Consider the following 14448-nt stretch of genomic DNA (forward strand, 5'->3'; position numbering starts at 1 on the left):
CCCAGATTTAGCTCCCTCTGACTTCTATCTTTTCCTAAAACTCTTTCTCACTGGTCAGCATTTTTCTTCGAATCAAGAGGTGATTGCAGCTCTTACTGAGACCCACTACAGGGATGGGATAATGGTGCTGGAGCATCGCTGGAATAAATGTATTAGTCTTAAGGGTGATTATGTTGAAAAATAAATATAATTTTGAAATTATAACTTTGTTTTTTCATTGTTAGGCTGAGAACTTGTCAGACCACCCTTGTATATATAGATAGAGAGAGATTAAGTATGTTGATACAGGCTTTCTGGGCTGTAACACATGGAAAGAAATTTATAAGGCTATTCTTATTAATTTAATGGCACAATTAGTTTCATCCTTCTCTTAAGTCTTCATCAGGTGCAAATATACAGAAACAAAGAGATGCAAAGATACAGAAAACATTAAAAATTGGTGACTATTATTACTGTAAAAATGGTTGCCATTGTTTTGAAGCTATGGAATTTTGTTGAGCATATTTGTTTCGTTTACACCACAACTGAATCATAGTTGAATAGTAGTTAGATAAATGATAGCTTAGGTTTATATTCAGATGGTTAGTATTGAGTATAATTTCTGTGGATTTTTGCTTTGTTTTTCTCTCATGATAATATCAGTGTAAGTTCTTCAGTACGTTTCACTACATAGATTGATTTTCATTTGGATATGCAGAAAATAGTATGCAATGTGCCTCAGCTCTATTCAGTCATGTACTCTCTTCTGCATATTCAAATGATATCCAATCTACAAGACATGAAGTGGGACACATTACACTGGAAATAGATATAAGATCGAATATATTTATCTATCTATCAGTGGCTCTAACAGGCACTTAAGCGCCCATGGCCTTCCAAGTATACTTGGGTTTCCTAATGTAATACGTGGATAACGTGGTTACTGGCCTGTGAACACACGTCTGTAGATATGTGTGTTCACGGGGCCGGTTTGCCTGTTTTGAGGGAAGAAAAACCTGAGTTACCAGGGGAAAAACCCCTCCACCCCAGTATGAGACTGGCTAACTCATCCTTAGTCAAAAGAGACCAGATAAAGGTTCCTTGCATCAAGGATGGGAATTGAACCGAGATCTTTCTGACCAAAGAGCTTCGTCTATACCAGCTACGCTACATAGGCTCAGTTGGTATACACACACACAAACTTAAAACTTTATTTCCTGTATATAAACGTATATTATGTTCTACACATACTGTATGAACTCATAATGACAGGAGTAGCTGTGATAATGACCACGTTTAAATTCTTTTGCAGCAGTTCGTTATGAGCAAGTAAATTCACTAATGGCATTTGCTATAGCAAAGGTTGACTATTATATATATGTATGCAGAACAAAACAATTTTTCTTAATTACTATTGAGTTTTATTGTTTCTTTTCATAGCTTTCCACCCCATATAGAAATCAGCAATATGGCAATTTCTCAGTCCATAGATGCACCTTTAAGCATGAATGATACACTCACCCTAAATGGAAGTCTTGCAGCACAAAATGGCACTGGTAATGGATCGATAGGATGTTCTTTGCATCATGTAGTATCAGCTAAAACATGGACTGAGGTTCGTTTCCATAGGTACATCATGACATGACTAAATATAACTTAAAAAATGTTTCTTTTTTTAAATTTTACACTTAGGAAGTAAAGAAGTCATAAGAATAGTATGGTGATATAAATGTATTAGCATATAATTTGCAGGATTTGGTTGACTTGAGGGAATAGCATACTCACTCTTCAACTAACAGGCTGCAGGTTCACATTCTGCTGTGTGTTTGGATATGTGATTTCATCATACACCTAAAGGTGTATGATAAAATTGCCCTCTGTGATGCCGTTGCTTTGCTTATTGGAGGTCTGAAGTTAAAAAAAGTTTCTTGTTTGGTCTCTAGAGCAGGGTTTCCAGATTATGTAAAAATTACATAAATAAAAATTAAATAAAAAGATATAAAAAAAAAACAAAATAATAATAATAATAATCCATGGCTCTAATATACTATGGGTTTACAACTCATTCTTGGAGTCGCATAAAAAATATTTTATATATTTATTTATTTGAGTACCCATTGCATCTTATATTTAAGTCCTAGTTTGCACTCCTTGATTGGAAAAGATCTGAGATTGATTCTCATTGTGATTGAGGAGGATCTTTATATGTGCTTTTCAAATAAAAGGTGAGTTAGCCAATTCCATACAGAGAATGGCAGGTTTTTTCCCCTCCCAAAAAACTCAAATTTTTCCACACAGATACAGGCATTCAATCAGAGAAACACAATTTACAGACAAAAAATACTACTGGTGACTGGTAGATGGCATTAGTGTGCTTAGATGGAGGATTAAGTAGTGGCAATTCTGGTCTAGCAGGATGAAATTTAATAATATTTATGATCTATTCCAAAATTACCCAGATCATCCCATTTTGGTTTTGATTAAATCATTTGGATTGATTAAAGTTAACAAAAAATTTGAAACAAAAGAAAACTTTTACCTAAGCTGAAAACAGCTCTGAGCACTTTTGTGCATATATGTGTGTGTTTATTGTGTGTATTTCTCAGCCCTATACAAGATGTCACAAACTAATAACACAAGATCATATACTATTTGGATAAGTTGTTAAGAAGAATGAAGAAACCTGGTGATGTATTGCTTGAAGGGTTACTTGTTGGAGTTTTTGGAGAAAATGATGTGATAAAGGCTGTTTGCAAAAACAGAAGTTGAATGAAACAGTGGGATGAGAATTATCCAAGTGTGAGCAAACAAAGTTTGCACCTGAAAATATCTTCAGGACTGGGGTAAGGTAGTACAACACCAGGCAACTCGTAGCAAAGGTGGACCAAGCTAACATCACTCCTATCTCAGTATCTCCCATAATGCAAAACACATTTCCTTGCGGATATCTATAATGTTATGCATTAAGGGATGCTTGGCCCACCGCTACGAGTTGCCCGGTGTTGTACTACCTTACCCCAATCCTGAAGATATTTTCAGGCACAAACTTTGTTTGCTCACACTAGGATAAAGGATTAAACTAAATTAATTATAGTCCAACCAAGTGAAAAATAAACTTTCAATATCTTGCTCTAAATCCAGAGTAATTTAATAAAATGGTGGCACACCTTTTGGCAACTCCTATAGGTAAATATGACCTCGCCATTGCTTCTGCCTGGTATCTCCACTTCTTGGCCTGGCTTGCTCTGAAGAGACCCCAATAAAGGTCAAAACTAGTCTGGGTAGTGTCCCTTCCTTTAATGCATAACATTATACATATCTGCAAGGAGATGTGTTTTGCATTATGGGAGATATTGAGATACGAGTGATGTTAGCTTGGTCCACCTTTGCTACGAGTTGCCCGGTGTTGTATTACCTTACCCAGTCCTGAAGATATTTTCAGGTGCAAACTTTGTTTGCTCACACTTGGATAAAGGATTAAACTAAATTTATTATAACCAAATATTAGAAAAGCAAGTGAATATAATTTTCCTGCATATTTAATGTTTGTAGATTTTGCAAAAGTCTTTCATTCTATATCAGGGCAGAAATAATAAACAATTTAAAACAAGCCGTCCCAACAAAATGTATCAGGGAAAGGAATTGTATTCGGAGAGGAGTAAAGCAAGGAGATTCTAAATCACTCAGATTGTTTTCTGCTATATTAGAAGTCTTTAAGAATATGTCATTGGAAAAGCTGTGGAATTAGCATCAATGAAAAAAAAAAATCTCGATCACTTACATTTTGCAGATAACATTGTTCCTTTAGCAAAAAATAAAAGAAGCAGCTCAGGAAATGCTAAATGATGGGAAAAAAAGGTTTAAAGATTAATCCAACTAAAACCAAACTGATGACAAATTCAGATCAACATAGTCCTCCATAATTTCAGATAATCATATTGAAATTGTGGAGGACTATATTTACCTTGGTCAGTTAGTTAGTTTTAAGGAAAAAAAGAATAAGCAGAAGAGTCACATGAGGAAACAAAGCATTATTATTTTGGCTGTATAAAGATTATCTATTAGGAGATTTACCTATTATGCCTAATAAGAAAGCCCTTTAATACATGGATTATTCCAATGTTTACCTATGGAAGTGAGACATGAGAAACAACTAAAAAACTGTATCCAGCAGTGGATGGAAAGAGGCTTAAGAAGAAGACGACGACTTGAGAATCAGTTAAGAAAAATAGTAGCAGAGAAACTTCGAAAAGATTAAGCTAGATTCATGCCAAAAGGGGTTGTTAAGATCAGAATTTTATTTTATTTTAAGAGTAAGGAGATTCTATATCACTCAGATTATTGTAAGACAAATATTTGCAAAATCATAAGAATAGAGTAAGGATCTGTATTTAAGTTTTGTAGATCTGGGAAAGGTATATGACAAGATGTCAAAGAGAAAAGATTTTTAAAATGCTAAAATTATATTGTATAGACAGGCAGTTATGTCAAAAATGCATAGTGTATATTTAAGTTGTAAGTTAGCAGTCAGAATTGAAGATGCTAGAGGATGATTTGATGCAAACTCAGATATGAGACAAAGGTGCATTCTGTCTCCATTGTTGTTCATCATCTATGAGGGGGGATCTGGTTCATAATGCTGCCATTAGTGTGCTCTTTCTTGTAGTTATATCAGTTGCTTTGATATAATTTTTGTCTACATGTTTATCATAACTTTCAAGCTCTCCCTCCCCCCTCATCTTCTCATATATGGATTCTATCACATTATGAAGGAAAGTGGCATTAAACTTGATTTCAGATTTGGAGATGTTAATCTCACCTCTTTACTTTGTGCAGATGATGTTATATTTCTGAATAAATCTAGTACAAGTTTGCCTGAAAATCAGCATTAAAAAGACAGAGATTGAAATTAGGCAGCAACATTAAAAACATCAGCTTCATGGAGAACCTGTAGAACAAGTAAAACTTTACAGCTTTCTAGGCACAATCTTTAGTGAAGATTTTCATTATTAGGTTTAATGGAATGGATTTAGCATAGCGAAACAATTAAACACAAGTTTAATGGATCCTATATTTCATCTCAGTCACAGAGATGATCATTGATACACTCTTAAAATTGTAAAAGCACATGCAGAAACACTCAAAACAATAAATGGAAAAAATTAAGATAAGGATCCTTTTTCATCACTCATGTAGCACACATTAATTCTTCCGAACTTAATTCTGTCTCTTTTTCTTCAGTAGAAATAATAGTCAGATCCGGCGTCCTTAATACAGATGAAATTTCCTAATCAGAGTTTTCTCGAACATTCCTTTAGAACGTAAATAGCAAATTTTTCTTTTATTCACTAAATGCTTATTGACAGTCTTAACTATTCCAATAAAAAAAAAAACTTACAGTTCTACGATTCCCTTTTCAGAATCTACTATAAATCTTTCAATTAGTGTTTCCTTCAATATTCCTTTTAAAACGATTTATAGCAATATATCCCTTTCATTTATCAATACTTATTCCACATTAAAACTTAATAGTTCTACGATTCCTTTTTCGGAATATACCATTAATTTTCCTCCAACTGTCACATAAAAAAAAAAAAATTCAAGTTCCTCAGAATCTAAGTATCTGCTGGCCGGCGTTTTAAATTCCTTCTGAATGCTCTCTTATTTACAGCCATTACTCAGATACCGAACGCTTTCTTGTCAGATGTCAATCACCCATCAAACTTCTCGGCGAGCATGCGCATTCTGTGGCCAGCGAGAAATTAAGTACTGTATAATGGCTGACACTTCATCTCTGTTAGCGATAAGAGAATGTCCTCATAAAACACAACTTTTGATAATTTTAAATTACAATAAAATTTGTTTAAAGTAACACAATTATTCAAATCTGGTAAGTACATAAATTTTTAACTGCTTTACATATCACTTTTAACAAAACAATTTCCATAACGGCCAATCGCAAGTGTCGACAATGCATGTTATGAAAACAAAACTAATAAACATACTAACATAAAGAATACGTAAAAATATTCAGAATTTTAATTATGATTATTTTTACAGTATCATTTGCAGAATCATATTAATGTTGTTAGTATTCAGGAATGTGTGAGCAGAGCTGATCGCAGTGGTATGGTCACTTAAGCAGAATGAGAGAAGAAAGATTAGCAAAGTAAGTGTTTGCTGCTAACATGATAGGGAAAAGACTAATGGAAAGAACAAGACCTGGATTGAAAAACATTCAAAAATATAAGATCTGATAGATAACAGACTAATTTTTTTGAGAACAGGGCTGGTTGTGGGAGGACTAGGGGACATCCATGGAAACTGGGAAAAAATGTGGTTAGTAAAGGTGTTAGAGCTGGGTTCTTTACTTTTAGAGTAGTGAATGAGTGGAATGCGCTCCCTGAGTCTGTGGTGGATGCTGTGACAGTGAATGGGTTTAAGGCGAGGTATGATAGATACTGTATGAATGTCAAATAGTTGTGATGAATATGATTTGGGGCCTCCCTCGATGAGTCTAATGACTCCCTGGAGTTGCCCGTAATAATAGTAATAGTAATAATAGTAATTTGGAAGAAACTTATCAGTACGAATTTAGATATTGTAAACTTTTCATGTTGTATCCCCATAATATCCTGTATGCCACTTGAAGGTATGTCTGATGCCAACATGATAGAAAAAAAAACTAATGGGAAGAACAAGACCTGGATTGAAACGCATTGACAAATATAAGATTTGACAACATAGAGTTCTGACAGATAACAGACTAATTTGTAAGAAAATTATCAATTGGAATTTAGATATTGTAAACTTTTCATGTTGTACTTCTATAATATCCTGTATGCCACTTGTAGGTAAGTACATAACAGTAATTTAATGATGATTAATGTGGTGTGTTTGTGCCAGGATCAACTAGAGGTGTAAATCATCCTGAGAGAGAAATCAAATCTTGATTGTAGATCTGCATGTTGTCAGACCTAAGGGGAAATGAAGTGAGATATCTCTCATGAGAAATAAGATCTGTGAATTATTGGTAACATTCAAGTTTATTAGGTTACTCATACCCAGTGTTTAAAGTACTAGTTGTTGATGATTTTGATGCTTAAATTATTTGGAGTATTCAAATGAAGAAGAGGAATGGAATATATTCTCATCTGCAAAACAGTGGATAAGATTTACAATTAGTACAAGAAGGTCATTAATATATAAAGGAAAAGAGTGAGCCAAAATGCAGAGCTCTGAGATACTCCACCATTGATAGGGAAACCTGAATGGAAGAAACTGGCAGTCTATTTTCAAAGGAAAGAAAGCAACTATAAGATAGTAAATTAGTAAGGCAGCCTCTATTCCACAATCTGTCAGAAGTCCTGGTAGAAATGTCAGACTTGAACACATGAGTTTCTCCAAAAATTTTCCATGGATTGTATCCAAAAGTAGATAAGGTTAGCTAGGAGATCTCCTGTGGAGTGAGTGTTTTAGAATCCCTGTAGTGATAACTGATTAATAAGTATAATAAGTAGACAATAATTTGTCTGATACCAAGCATTGTATCACATTATAAGACTCCACCTGTGGTGTCCTTTGTGATTTCAATGATTCATTGCCTTCATTGGGTTATTGTTTTTAGTCACATTCCTGAAAGTTTTATTATAGAACCATTCATTCCTCCATTCTACTCAAAAATATTTTCTCTTTTCTAAACCTTGATTCTTCATTGAGGGAAAGGCAAGTGTGCTGTTCAAGAGAAGTATCAAGTATATATCATAGTTGGCTTTCATATGAAATTTCCATCTTCCTGTCATGTTATTAGTATAACTATAAATTGTTTCAAGCAGATATCAAAACATCCAAAAATTGAGTTTTAGAAAGCAAAAGTAGAAACTTGCATCGTATCCAAATGGTAGGCGTACTTTCTTGTCTCTTGCCAAAATTATTGGCCATAACTTTTTATTGGACTAAACCTGCTTCTACCTCTTTTACACTTGGATGTCCTTATTGCATTGTCACCTTTGCAAAAAGAAGAAATCTATTAGCTTCTTACTTTTCCTCCAATTCTTGCATTAATGATGAAAAATGTCTTCTCATTCCAAACATGCAACATTCAATACCTCCCCCCTCCTCCCCATTTTTCAGCAGAAAGGCATCCAAATAATCTTGTTCAAACAAGATGCTAAAAAGTCTCCACGTTCTGATGGCATTTCTCCAATAGTTCTGAAGGTTTGTACTTTTGAGTTGACTCATGATCTATGTTTCCCTTTTTATTTGCTTCTATTCCACTGTTATCTATTCTACCCATTACTAAGAAGGTTGATAAATCTTTACCATCTTATTTCTCTTGCTGTAATCCCTTATAAATGTATGGAGAAAATCATTAATATTCAATTTCTGTGCTACTTAGAAACCTCTCAATTAATAAGCATTTGGTAGGTATGAATTTTGCCACTGCTAATTAACTGAGAATTTTCTTGCTTCTGTCATCCTCCTGAGGACTAATGACATGGAAAAGTTTAGAAAATTTCAAGTAGTTACTCTTGACTTCTCTAACACATGATCATGTTTGGCACAAAGGCATAATAGAGTAAGATCCCGTCATATCATCTGTCTTCTGACATCTGCAGCCTGGTTGCCATCTATCTGTTAGTTTGCATAATACATTAAATGGTGATGAATCTTTATTCTCAGTTTTTTTACTAATGCTGAGGTTCCACATCATCCTGTAGTATGATTGATCATTTACCAATTTGCTCAACTCTCTCTTTCACTCACACAGGCATTCAGTTTCTCTACTTACATTTTCTACAAATATTTCATAGTCACTGTTCATCAAAAATCTATCAATAATTCTCCTTACACTGCTTTGCAGTACAACTCTAAACTCACAGAACACATTTTTCTTCCGTTTTATTCATTCCTTCTGCTGCTGCCTTTTTGGACAGTCTCTCTCCTGTTTATATTTCACATAGAGAACAATAATAGCTAGTGATAAACTAATTAGCAATAAAAACTAGCAAAAAAATCTTAATTATGTAATACTATCACAGTATCTTATAAATTCCATTTATAAGGTGATGATGATAATTTAACAAATAAATATAAATTAGTTCTGTGGCAAAGTTTTGAACTGTTAAAAAAAAAGAAGTGATATTTTATAGTCGTGATTACCAATCGTTGTTTAGGATTTTTTGTATTGAACAGGAATATAATTTACACTTTACTGTCATTATATGGAATCAAAGATAAAAGATATAAAAAAAAAATATCGGAACTTATTTATTAGTTCAGTATAGTCTTCCACTGATGGATGAAGCTTCTCACATCCTTCCCCATGAGGTTCTAGCTTTGATTATTCTCATTCAGTCTATGTCTACAGATTTCATAATTTCTCTGCCCCATCTTAAATTCAGGAGTTTTCTGGATTGATTTTTTGTCTTAGGATTTATTATTATTTACCTAACCCCTATGGAGTCACAAGACTCATTGTGGGAGGTCAACACTAGTGAACACAAAATTTATCATACCACTCCTTAAAATCATCCACAATCTTCACGTTCACTACCCTCTCAGGCAAAAAAAAATGTACTTCTTACCCTTTTACTCACCACCTCCTTTTGTAACTTCCAGGGATGACCCCTTGTCCTTGTACCTTTCTCTCGTTCTACCATATGAAAAAGCTCCTCAGTGAGATAATAACCCTTCTATAACTTAAATGTCTCTATTATATCCTCCTTTGCCTTCTATCCACCAAACTCTGCAGTCCGCATGCCCTCAGTCTATCCTCATAGTCAGCGTTCTACAATCCTGACATAATTTTGTTATCTGTCTCTGCATCCTCTGCAATGTTACTTCATCCCCTTCAAATCCTGGTTCTGATCTGAGCACAGAAATCCTGATGTGGTCTGATCAAAGCTTTATACAATGGGACCACCACACTTTTAACTCTCATGGTCAATGTTTTCCTCAACATTGCTGCAATCCTCTGAGATGTCTTCACAGCTTCCTTTGCGATATGACATTAGAACTTTAAATCTCTATCCACAATCACCCCAAAATCCCTCGCTTCCTCTACTTCTTCCAGTATAACTCCACCAAGTGAGTATAAAGAATATCATCTGTAGATCCCGAATTTTAAAATATATTTAGTTGCATTAAACTGACATCTCCATGTCTTTGCCCACCCTTACAGCTTATTCAGATCCTCTCGAAGAGCCAAAACATTACTACTATTATTAATAATCCTCCCAAGCTTCACATCATCTGCAAATAACTGAACAAATCCCTGTAGTCCTGTGACAATATCATTGACATAAAGGTTGAACAGAAACAGTCCTAGGACTGAACCATGTGGAACTCCACTTGTAACCTTCCTACTCCCTGATACTGCTCCCCATATACAACTCTCTGATATCTATCAGAGAATCCAAACTCATATGATGTAACTTAAAAATCAACTTGTCATGTGGCACTCTGTCGAATGCCTTAAAATAATCCAAAAATATGACAGTGTATATCTTACCTTCATCCACCACTCTTGTTACTCTACTGTAAAAGGTAACCAGATTACTAAAACAAGAGTGCCCTTTAACAAATCCATGCTGGACTACATAAATAATGTTAACCCCATCTGCCCAATTCTGAATATGAGTTCTTACCAATTTCTTCAGTATCTTAACAACTACAGAAGAAATACTATCTTACTCTCCAGGAACCTGCCCCATTGCAAGATTTTCATTAAACAGCCAAGTTAATTGCACAGTCAGTTCCATAGCACATTCCCTTAGCTAACATTCCACATTCCCTAAGTCTCCTTATGCCTTATTTGCATTTAGTGTACTCAGTATTTGGAATACATCTTCATTTGCTTCTCATACTTTACCACTCATTACCCTTCTAGGAATAAAGCCTGCAGTACCAGAATGGAACACTAATAAAGTGATCATTAAATAGCTCAACTATGTCATCACCATATTCCCATATCCATCCAGCAAGATAATCCATGCACTATCATTTTTTCTCCTACTTGCCACACAGCAAAAAAACTACTTGAATTCTCCATGGATTGTAGTGCCAATCTCCTCTCATTCTAATTTTTCTCTCCTTACAATACTAGTCACTTTCCTAATCTGAGCCTTATATTCCTCAAGTCGCCAATAGGGGAAATTTTGGTGCTGGCGGAGCCAAAAACAAGCTGATAGTTACATTAAAGGCAGATAAAATGGAATAATAACATTTCAACGGTGTAAGCAACAGCAGCATCACTCATTCCAGCTGAATATGTGGGGCATCGCAATGATAGTAAGAATAATAATAATTAAACTAAAACAATTTGTGTGAGAGAGAGACAGAAATTAATCTAGTGATTGAACTCACAGGAAATAATGTTTTATTCATCAGAATCAGGGTCCTCTGGACCACATACATGATTTTCAATGTGTCTCTTCTTGGACTGCTTTCCGTCCTCTGTCAGGGCTAACTCTTAATCATAGCTCTCAGTGCTACAGCTGACATAGGACCTGTACGCAGGTACTAAGCCTTCTAAATTCCCTATGGGCCGCTACGGCATTGCACTGTCTAAGGTAAAACAACTTAACAAGTAAAGCATGCTGAGGCAAGGTAGGGCGCATATTGATCACAATTAGTCAGTCATTCGAATAACTGACTGAACTTTCCCAATCCCTTTTTAAGTGGAATTGGTGGCGCTGCTGTCACGTACACACAGTAAAATTTGCATAATCCTTTTTACCTGCGTTTACTGCAAATATTTGACTGCTTTCGGTTCTGGCAGTGCCAAAATTTCCCCTATTGCCGACTTTTGGTGCTAAATTTTTTTTTTCGCAGAATTCATCTCCCCATGCCTTCGATTATTAGTTTTATTAGATATTAGTTTTACAACTATTTAAGAATGCTGGTCAGTAATCGTCAATAGTGTTGATCACAATGGGAAAAACAAAGGATCTTTCAGAGTTCGATACAGGACTTATTGTGGGTGCCCAACTGGCCGGAGCCATGATTTTGAAAACAGCAGAGTTGACTGGTTTCTCTAACGATGAGATAACCTGGGTGTTTAATCTGTAGTCACTAATGTGCTGTTCAGTAATTGTCAGTAGTGTTGATCACAATGGGAAAAACAAAGGATCTCCAAAATTTATTTCCAATTTATTTTTGATAAAGGGCTTTTTGGGTGCTCATCTGGCTGGAGCTATGATTTTGAAAACAGCAGAGCTGACTGGTTTCTCAAAAGGTAAGATATCCTGGATGTTTAATGAGTGGAAAAATAACCCACATTGCTTGTCTAAAAGGAGTAACCGTGGTCCAAAGACAGTTTGTCAGGAACGAGATTGCCATTGTCTTGAGAAGGCTTGTACGATCTGAACTTCCTGAGTTCAGCAATTGACCAAAGCATTTAATGAAAGCTGTTCCCAACCCATATCTCGCTGAATTATGTGCAGGGAATTAAAGAGGATTGATATTGGCAGTCGCATGCCTGTATGGAAACCACTGATTTCTGCAAGGAACTGGAAAGGTCATCTACAGTGGTGTCAGAAACAAATTGACTGGACTCTGGAAGATGAAAAAAGTCGTGGTCCAACGAGTCACAGTACACCTTGTTCTATACTGATGGTAAGCAGAGAGTTTGGCAGGCGTCCCACGAAACAGTGAATCCAACTTGTCTTGTAAACAACACAGCTCATGGTTTTGGAGGTGGTGTCATGGTGTGGGGCATGTTTTGTTGGTATGGAACTGGTCCCCTGATATTGCTGTAATGTCAGATGGGATATCTGAACATTCTTGCTGATCAAATCATCTTGCAATGTTGACATTGCAAGATGACTTGATCACGTAAGAATTGTTCAGCAGTGGTTCAGCGAGTATGACAGTTACTTCCACCATCTTCCCTAGCTATCACAAAGACCAGATCTAAAAGCCTGATTGAGAATGTATGGGACATGTTAAAAAAAAAAAAACTGATCCAGGTGCAAAGTCCTCTTCCATTCTGATCCAATTAAAAAGCTGTCTTGGTGAACACCTGGTATGTTGTAGACGTAGATGCAATCCAACACCTTGCGAATCTATGACGAACCACATATGTGCTGTAATTCAGGCTAAAGGATATCTAACACAATTAAAAGTTTCTAATTCTGTGGCCTATATGCATATATTAAAATTGAAGATAGAGAAGAACTTGATATTATTAATATTCAAGAATTTAAGTAGACTTAATCTAAGATAATATGGTCACATAAACATAATGGAAGTGAATAATTATAAAAACAAGTGTTTAAAGTAAAAATGGCAATAAAAAGGATCCAGATGATAATATTTAGGAATCCATTAAAACATTGAAATATAAGAGCTGATCAAATGAGAGACCTGACAATTCAGAAGGAAGTTGTTAATTGGAAATTAGTTACAGAATCTTAAATTGTGTTAATTCATCCTAATATCTGGTACATCCCTTATATGCTAGAAACAATGATAGTATTATTTAAATTAAGGGGATATTAAATCCCACATTGTTTCAAAACCGAATAAGAAACTCAATGATCCGAATCGAAAAGTTTCATACCGAATATAGTAGACTATAAAAGTATCGGCGGATACTATTGTAAGCTAAAGCACATAGTACAAACTAGGGCAACTCGTAGCAAAGGTGGGTAAAGCTCTGATCACTATTCTTAGTATTTCCCATAATGTAAAACACATCTCCTAGGAGATGTATGATATTATACATTATGGTGGAAGGTCACACCATACTGGTTTCAACCTTTATTTAGGTCTCATCAGTGAGTAGGTAGACCAAATTAATACTGAAGGTATAGCGAAAAGAACTTATATACTTTGCTATACGAGTTGTCAGAAAGGTGCACCCATTAAATTACTTAAATAAAGAGCCAATAGGCTTCACTTCATCGATGTGATATTATTTACATTAAGGGGATATAGTCTACTATATACCGAATATAGTAGACTATAAAAGTATCGGTGGATACTAGCGTAAGCTAAAGCACGTAGTACAAACTAAGGCAACTCGTAGCAAAGGTGGGTAAACTCTGATCACTATTCTTAATATTCTCCATAATGTCACATTGCCGAGGTGAAGCTTATTGGCTCTTTATTTAAGTAATTTAATGGGTACACCTCTCTGACGATTCATATAGCAAAGTATATAAATTCTTTTCACTATACCCTCAGTATTAATTTGGTCTACCTACTCACTGATGAGACCTCAATAAAGGTTGAAACCGGTTTGCTAGTGACCTTCCACCATAATATAACATCACACATCTCCTAGGAGATGTGTTTTACATTATGGGAAATACTAAGAATGGTGATCAGAGCTCTACCCACCTTTGCAACGAGTTGCCCTAGTTTGTACTACGTGCTTTAGCTTATGCTAGTATCCGCCGATACTTTTATAGTCTACTATATTCGGTATGAAACTTTGATTCCGATCTTTGAGTTTCTTATTCA

The 14448-nt window shown here is 35.2% G+C and overlaps 1 protein-coding gene across 1 annotated transcript in view; it reads left to right on the top strand.

Annotated features, from left to right (window-relative positions):
* Positions 1–14448, top strand: part of LOC150105345 (dnaJ homolog subfamily C member 11) — a 245794-nt gene that overhangs the window by 96751 nt on the left and 134595 nt on the right. Inside the window, exon 6 of the mRNA XM_090393933.1 lies at positions 1420–1594. Coding sequence (XP_090250059.1) covers positions 1420–1594 — 175 coding nt within the window. The remainder of the gene's footprint in view (positions 1–1419; positions 1595–14448) is intronic.

Source organism: Typopeltis vanoorti, chromosome 6, assembly GCF_054136105.1.
Source record: "Typopeltis vanoorti isolate ZY-2024b chromosome 6, IOZ_Tvanoo_1.0, whole genome shotgun sequence".
Taxonomy (NCBI): Eukaryota; Metazoa; Arthropoda; class Arachnida; order Uropygi; family Thelyphonidae; genus Typopeltis; species Typopeltis vanoorti.